Here is an 8530-nt window from a genome sequence, read left to right on the forward strand (position 1 = left end):
GTGTCAGAACTTTGAAGCTATATTGTGTGTGACAATATTAGTGACATATTTCAGACTGCGGAATTAAGGTTCCACCAGAAGACTGAACATATATGATTAATGTCGACTCATTTGGAAAATGAGTGATGCGTTGAGACGCAAATGAATTGCAAAATACATACGTTTCTGAGCATGTTAGATCCGTTGACTGAAACCTCTCCCGTGAGCAAAACATGATAAGCACCAGAAGGCCAAGGTGTTATATCTTTACAAATGTAAACTAGATTATTGACTCTAGTGCAAGTGAGAGACCGTTGGAGATATGCCCGAGAGGCAATAATAAAATAGTTATTGTTATATCTTAGTGTTCATGATAAATGTTTACACTCCATGCTATAATTGTATTAACCGGAAACATTAAAACATGTGTGTTGTGTAAACAAACAGAGTACCTAGTAAGCGTCTCATTTAACTAGCTTGTTGATTAATAGATGATCATGGTTTCCTGATCATGAACATCAGATGTTATTAATAACAAGATCATATCATTAGGTGAATGATGTGATGGACACACCCATAGTAAGCATAGCATGAGATCAAGTCATTAAGTTCAACTTGCTATAAGCTTTCGATACATAGTTACCTAGTCCTTCGACCATGAGATCATGTAAATCACTTACACCGGAAGGATGCTTTGATTACATCAAACGCCATTGCGTAAATGGGTGGTTATAAAGATGAGATTAAATATTCAGAAAGTGTGAGTTGAGGCATATGGATCAAGAGTGGGATTTGTCCATCCCGATGATGGATGGATATACTCAGGGCCCTCTCGGTGGAATGTCGTCTAATTAGCTTGCAAGCATGTGACTAGGTCACAAGAGATGACATACCACGGTACGAGTAAACAGTACTTGTCGGTAACGAGGTTGAACTAGGTATGGAGATACCGATGATCGAACCTCAGACAAGTAAAGTATCGCGTGACAAAGGGAATCAGTATCGTATGTGGATGGTTCTTTCGATCACGAAGTCATCGTTGAATATGTGGGAGCTATTATGGATCTCCAGATCCCGCTATTAGTTATTGATCAGAGAGGAGTCTCGATCATATCCGCATAGTTCTCGAACCGTAGGGTGACACACTTAAGGTTTGATGTCGTTTTAAGTAGATATGGAATATGGAATGGAGTTCGAATGTTGTTCGGAGTCTCGGATGGGATCCAGGACATCACGAGGAGTTCCGTAATGGTCCGGAGAATAAGATTCATATATAGTAAGTCACTTTCCAAGTTTGAAAATGATCCGGTGCATTTATGGAAGGCGCTAGAATGTTCTAGAACCTTCCAGAAGAAATCACCATGGAAGGTGGAGTCCCGAATGGACTCCACCAACCCTAGCCGGCCAGCCAAAGGGGAAGGTGGACTCCATGGTGGACTCCACCTCCATGGTCGGCCATAGGGGAAGGAAAGGGAGCAATCCCACTTCCCCTAGGTTTTACCCATATGGAAGTTTTTGAGTTGGACTCTTATTCGGATTTTGGGCAAACCCTTGGGGGTTCCACCTATATAAAGAGAGGCGGAGAGAGAGGATGGTTACACCACTTGGCCGCACCACCAAGGGGCTCCCTGGCCGGCGCCCCAAGCCCCCTCTCTCCCAAACCCTAGCTACTCCCTCCTCCTTCTTCTCCCACAGCGCTTGCGGCGAAGCCCTACCGGAGATCTCCACCACCACTGTCACCACGCCGTCGTGCTGGCGGGATTCCGAGGAGGATCTACTACATTCGCTGCCTGCTGGAACGGGGAGAAGGACGTCGTCATCAACACCGAACGTGTGACCGAGTACGGAGGTGCTGCCCGACTGTGGTACCGTCAAGATCTTCTACGCGCTTTTGAAAGCGGCAAGTGATCGACTACATCAACCACGAGATCTAATCTCGTAGGCTTTGGAATCTTCGAGGGTTAGTCTCACATACATCTCGTTGCTACCATATACTAGATTAGATCTTGGCTTGTTATTCGTTCTTGCGGTAGAATTTTTTTGTTTTTTATGCTACGAATCCCTTCAAATCAGTCATTCTCAAGCAACCACTATCATCAAACAGAAACACCATCCCATTTTCTTTACCAGGCAACAAAAAATAGAATTTCATAGAATCCTTCAACTCTAAATGATCTTTGGCGAATCCTTTCACTTCCTGCAGAGAGAGTTTATCCCTCTCTATCTATGACAAAGCTTCATCTCCCCCAACATAATCCATATTTGGCCCAATACGGACAAACTCCCCCCATAGTGAAATCGGACAGTCAAAACCTCGCCCAGGTCCATGATTCAAGTGAAATAACAAGCAATGTGCACACTATAAGCCAATGTTTCTATTCCCAACCAAATCAAGGGCAAACTCACAAGAAAAAAACCATCTTTACAGAGATCCTAACCGCGCTCAAAATTGAGAGAGATGAACCCTAACCCTACTGACGCAAATAAAGGGAAGCGCACATGAAAAGGATGCGGTAAAGGTGCAGATGCTTACCCGCTTCTCCGTCGCGTCGCCGCGTCGTCGGGTTCGTTGCAACGCCGCCGATCAACGCCGGCCGCCATTCTCGTCGCCACAGAGAAGGTGGAAAGCCAGGCCAAGAAGCGGAGACGTCGAGGTGGGCTTCACTAGGCCGGCCCAGTCTTTTATTCAATCGCGCGCCTCCCAGACCCACCGTCCCGACCTTTACTTGCCACGTCACCAATCTCCGTTTGGCTACCATCTCAGTGTTTAATTTGGACCGGGATTTGTTAGTTCAGGGTGCAAACGACAGGAATTTGGACGTGGGGGTTTGATTCGCCGAACCACTACGAATTCAAGGTTTAAAATAGGCTTTTCCCTTTTTCCTACTAGTGGCTCCAAACAACCAAACACCGAGTAATTTTCGGGCAATCGATGCATTATTATGGCCCTTGGCCGCCTTTATATTATGCATGTATTCCCTCTATCCACATAAGAATGACGATAACACATATAGACATACGCATGTCGACGTTTGGAGTATAAAAAAATTGCATGAGATAAGATGCTGTCTTTGACCGCGGAACACGACGCGATCTATCAGTTATGACTAGAATTCTTCATGCGGAGATAAATTAACAAATCAAACGTTCACATCCAAGGACAGCAAATGTCAAGGATGAAGAGCATCTCCAGTTGCGTCCCCCAAACCGTCCCCCAAAGGGATTTGGGGCGCGCCGGACAGAAAAAGCGTTCCAGCCGCGTCCCCCAAAGCCCTTTTTTGTCCGGCGCGCCCCCATTCGGTGTCCGGCGCCCCGAGCCCGTCCCCGTCCCACAGGGGACGCTCCGGGGACGCCGGACACAACGAAATGAGAGGCGAGGAGGCGCGGGGCCGACGCGTCAGCGGCACAATAAATTTTTAACCTAACCGTCGCGAGTGGCGGTGCGGTTCCCGCAGCGACGCAGCGACGGTGCAGTTCCCGCAGCGACGCAGCGACGCGTCCCGTCGCGCCTAGCTCTGCGTGCCGGCGTTAATGAGCGCCACCGCTCCTCCGCCTCCCTCCGGCCTATAAAAAGGGGCGCCTCTCATCGTCCCTCTCACACACAAACCCTAGCGCCTCTCCCAAACCCTAGCCGCCACCATCTCTCAACAAGACTCGACGCTATGTCTGGTAGAGGCGGAGGCCGACCTCGCGGCCGCGGCCGTGGTCGTGGCCGCGGCATAGCTGAACGCTCGCCGTCGCCTTCCACGCCGCCGGCTTCATCATCGTCGGAGATGGACGTGGAGCCGGACGTCCTGTTCGAGTTCGTCCACGTCCTCAAGGGCGACCCGCGCGGCATCCAGAGGCTGCCGGACTCCTTCGCCGAGTACGTCGGCGGCGTACGCCCGCGCACGATGCATCTGCGGGAGCATTCGTGCGGCTACTGCCGGTGGATCGTCAAGGCGATCTACGATGCGCGCGGCAAGATGTACCTCAACATCGGCTGGGAGAAGTTCGCGCGCCACCACAGCCTCCAAGCCGGCTTCATCCTCGTGTTCTCCTACTTCGGCAACAGGGACATGAAAGTCAAGGTCTTCGACGAGAGGCGCTGCCTCCGGGACTACCACGTCGACAGGGACTCCCACGACGATAGCACCGACGAGGAGGACGACTGAATGAGTGTTGTTTCTTCGCAGCGAATACGTGCACGGAGGTTTCTGCCTGTTCGCTTCATCGGTAGAACCAACAAGGGCACCATCCTCCCGCTGGATTTTCCAGTTTAGGTGACTGGGTGTGCCCTCGAGTGTTCTTTCTTAGCAGCGAACACAGGAAACCTTCGATGCACGGCTTAGTTAGGTTTAGTTTCTTTGCAAAATTTTATGTTTGTGTCCACGACGGTTCAAACTATGTATTAGTTTGTGGAAAACCACGTTCCCAATTATGTTTTCGTGTAAACTACGTTCCAAATTATGTATTAGTTTGTGGAAATTGAAATAAAAAGCCAAAAAAAAGTAATTTAAATGTTTGGGGGAGGCGTTTGGGGGACGCGGCTGGGGAGCGACATCCCCCAAACGCGGCACGAACAAAACACGTCCCCCAAACGCTCAATCCGGCGCGGTTTGGGGGACGCTTTGGGGGACGCGACTGGAGATGCTCGAAGCTTTCCCTGGCCCGAGCCAGGCAGCCGGCGCTTTCCAGTCGATCTGACACACACACTTGGCAATGAAATGACCGACAGCGTAAATGCATGGCAAGAATATCTCGCAGACCCGCTCTGATCTGATCGTCCACCTGAACCGAAACAGTCTTTGGGCGACAACGTCACCACGCACACGTGGCCCTCGAAACATGGCACGCTGCAGCCTGAGCGCACCGGACGACTCGCTCACAATGCGCAACAGCTTTCGAGTTCATCCCTATCCCGTCCACCACCTAATCCGTTATCCATCAACAACGGCGTAACCACCTCAGATGGAAGGCCACGTCGCCGGCCGGCCGGCAGCGGCTGCTGACGACGGCGCAGGGGCGCCCGGCCGGGCCGGCTGGCTGACGCCTCCCAGGTGCCCCCCCTGATTTACCGGATTTAAACGCCCACCTACTGCACCAACCCGGCCGCGGCAGCTGCCCGCGCCCGCCGGAGTTGATACACTTGTCCCTGGGATTCCCATCATTGCCCTCGCACATGCCCCTGCTTCCTTCCTTCCCGTCGCGTCCCGCCGTTACTCTACTGCTCCAGCGATGCCACGCAGGAGCGTGCACATGCAATCGCTGACAGTAGACCGGTGCGACACCTGCCAGCGGCCTTCCACGAACACGTCCGTCCACGGTGGAAATTTATGTAGCCGGAGCACTTCGGTTGGAGTAACCGTGGCAGCACGACTGCCCGGCTCCGATGAAGTGCGAACTGTTCGCCGGCGATCGGTTCGGACGCGTCCAGCACCAGGAGCTGTTCGCCGGCTCCATGCTGGTCAATAATTCGGGCTCCATCCATGATCCATTTTCTGCTCCTCGTGGCCATGGTATCCGGCCGGCAGCGCCAGATTACTGTCTGCTAAACAATGCGTACTGTACCAAAGATCGATTTAACAATTCCTAGCACGTACTACGGGGAGCCGTTTCCCATGTGGTCACGGGCGGTGCATACGCCCGTTCTTCCCCCGGTCATGGATCCACGCGACGATCAAGGCGAAGAACCGAGGAATGCTAGTAGCTGGCTAGGCCTGCGCTAGATTTGGCGTCCCGAGATCTAAGCCGTTTTCTTGCTGGCCAACGGTCAACAAACGATGCTACCGCTACTCTGACGGATGCGGTGGCTGGTCCTGTCGCGCCAAACAGACGTCACTTCCGCCGTTACAGTACTCCAGAGGATAGATCATCCTATGACCAGACCAGACCGAGCTACCAGGATATGGCACGGATCGCAAGGCTCAGTCCACTGTTTTGTTTCATCGGCCAGACCTAGTCCGTGGGATCTTCCTTCAGACGAAAGAAATCTCATTGGATGCGCATGGCCAAACGGAAAACGCAAAAAAAAAAAAAAAAATTCAGAGCAGCTGTACTGCAGACAGAACACTGCTCGTTTCTACACTAGTAGGACCGATTCACCAGCGTCCGGGCAGCACGAAGAGGCGGGAGACGCACTGGATTCGGTCGAGTATCCACCAAGATACGACGCAATGGTTTGCCTCATTCTACTCCGAGAAAGGTTCTCATCATCTCACACACTTTGACATGTACACGCAGGATCCATTACCGCGAAAATTATGGCCGCCGGCGCGGCACGCAGGCAGCTTTTACGACGACGACGACGAGCGATTCCCCTCGCCGCGCACCGCGCCGGAGGCGACACGGACGAGAACAAGAAAAGTTTGACTAGGTGGTGGCAGGGAAGGGATTACTGGATGCTAGTTCGCAAACAAAAGGAATAATGGCCACTTCTATCTATCTGCACATGATGAAACCGGCGGGGCCGTCCGCCGGCGGACAGCCGGCCGATCACTTCTCAAAACTGGGCTTCTGGCTCCGGGGGAATCCGTCCCGTCTGTCCCATTATTGCAGCGCCGTGCCGCCGTCCACCGATCCTTCGTCACCACCCTGCCGCGACAGAGAAGACGAAATCAACAAAAAGTCAGTTACAGAGAAGACGAATTTAACGGACAGTCAGTTACAGCAGATTGCAACAAACAAACTTGATAATCGGGTGCCGATAGAATAGGGAGGCAGATCCGTAGGGAGCGGCGGGCGGCGGGGTTTACCAGTTTGTGCGGCGCGAGGAGGATGAAGGAGGTGGGGACGCAGGGCGGCGGGGCCTCGAAAAAGGAGAGCGGGAAGTGCTTGAACACGACGCCGACGTCGAAGTAGATGACGCCGGACGAGGGCACGTCGACGCGGATGCTGAGGACGGCGAACCAGAGGAAGAGGTCCTGCGCGGAGACGCCGGAGAGGTCGCTGATCCGGCCGTAGCTGATCTCGCCGGACACGGTGGCGTTGTACCGCAGGTCGACCTCGGCCTTGGCCGTGCAGGGCGCGTCCAGGGACGCCTCGAAGCGGCCGGTGGCCGGGTCGTGCGAGAACGCGGCGATCCCGGCGGGGAGCAGGCCCCGCGGCAGCCCGTGCGCGGTCAGCACGTCGTGCGCCGCCTCCGCCGCCGCCGTCGGCGCCGACCCCGCCTCGCCGCACCAAACCGCCGCGACGGCCACCGCTACCATCAGCAGCGCCCGCGACGACGCCATCGCCATTACCGGGGAGGTGTGAGGGGGATTAGATGGGACGGGAGGAGAGGGGAGAAGAAGGCAATAATTGAACAAGGCGGGGCTGGAGGATGTGGAGGATGGATGGGTATGGGGCGGGCGTGCGTGCGTGGGGCCGAGCTGGCAGGACGCGTTTAATTTGGCCTGCGCGTTTTAATAATGGTTTCGACAGTAACAACCCGCGGTGCCCGCGGCAGCTGCGATTTTTCCGGTTCGGGCGCGCGGGATTGCTGCTGCCTGTTTCCTGTGTTTAATTCATGCCTTGTGTTTCAGGCAAATCTCCCAACTGTTTTGGTTTTCATCGTTTCGTTGCCATTTTCGAGCTGGATCGCCGAGTAGAGACAAGGTTAACGTGCGTGATCAATGCGGTGGCCAACCTGAGGTCGGGATGGCGTGGAAGCGTGATCAATGAGATGACTAGTCGAGGGCGTGGCGGCCACTCTGAAACGCTGCACCTGCACCGCATGTGACGCATGGCATACAAGATGAGCAACATAATTTTTCATGGCTCTATCCATCCGCGGTCAAACAATCCGATGCGAGATTGACGGGCGCGCGGCCGCGGATCGATCCACACCCAACCTGCGCAGTAATATGGATGGTTGGTTATGGCGTGCGGGTCCCTGGGATCTAGCCACAGTGTGTCACATACACATACAGTGCGTTGCACGACCCAACAGGAAACTCGATCGTGGTAGCAGCGTGCAGCCCTAAAATTCTGCGAGGGTGCCAATGAAAATAATGTGACCGTCACATGGAATGCATGCATGCGGGTCGGAATCTCGGCATCTTTGGATCGGTCAATAATTGATGATTTCTTTTGCTCACAAATAAACCACAAGAAAATACATTTTTGCTCACAAATAATTTGATGATTTCTTTTGGTCAATACATCCACCTCCATGAAGGCACGAAGGCCAGATTGCGTTCAAGAAACTGATTTGACGGATCTTCAGTGTGACGAAGTCACGCGTCTTGTCATCGACGGTAATATCGCCTCCCACTATAAGAATATTTTGCTTTTATGAAATACCAAAGTATCAACCCTCAAATTTAAACTTTGGTAGACTGGGGCTGCCACTAGCCACCTAATCATCCAACGGCAAGTTGGTTCTCAGAAAATAGTTTTAAAGAAAGTGTCGACGATACTAAAAGAACGATAACATAATTTGATATAGTCTTAATGTGTCACGTGACCTCGGCCCTCCATGATGTTGGTTTCACCTTGCCTCTTCTATATGAATTCATACTCACCCTCCACTCTCCGCCTTGTTCGAATTTTAAAAGTTGATGCCCCTGCTAGGTTTCAACTAGCTTCACCA

The 8530-nt window shown here is 52.7% G+C and overlaps 1 protein-coding gene across 1 annotated transcript; it reads right to left on the bottom strand.

Annotated features, from left to right (window-relative positions):
- Positions 1 to 6325: 6325 nt before the first annotated feature.
- LOC127345311 (uncharacterized) lies at positions 6326 to 7291 on the bottom strand. Its single transcript, XM_051371766.2, has 2 exons — positions 6714 to 7291; positions 6326 to 6552 (listed from the first exon to the last, which is right to left on the bottom strand). The coding sequence occupies exons 1-2, from the start codon at positions 7194 to 7196 to the stop codon at positions 6508 to 6510; spliced, it is 528 nt and encodes a 175-aa protein (XP_051227726.1). The 5' UTR covers positions 7197 to 7291; the 3' UTR covers positions 6326 to 6507.
- Positions 7292 to 8530: the final 1239 nt, after the last annotated feature.

The sequence above is a fragment of the Lolium perenne genome, chromosome 3 (assembly GCF_019359855.2).
Source record: "Lolium perenne isolate Kyuss_39 chromosome 3, Kyuss_2.0, whole genome shotgun sequence".
Taxonomy (NCBI): Eukaryota; Viridiplantae; Streptophyta; class Magnoliopsida; order Poales; family Poaceae; genus Lolium; species Lolium perenne.

Bases quoted from the DNA above. Each gene is read 5' to 3' on its own strand.
- LOC127345311 (XM_051371766.2), bottom strand. From the start codon at position 7,196: ATGGCGATGGCGTCGTCGCGGGCGCTGCTGATGGTAGCGGTGGCCGTC. The intron at 6,553-6,713 runs GTAAACCCCGCC...CTGTCGCGGCAG, and splicing joins TCCTCGCGCCGCACAAACTG to GGTGGTGACGAAGGATCGGT.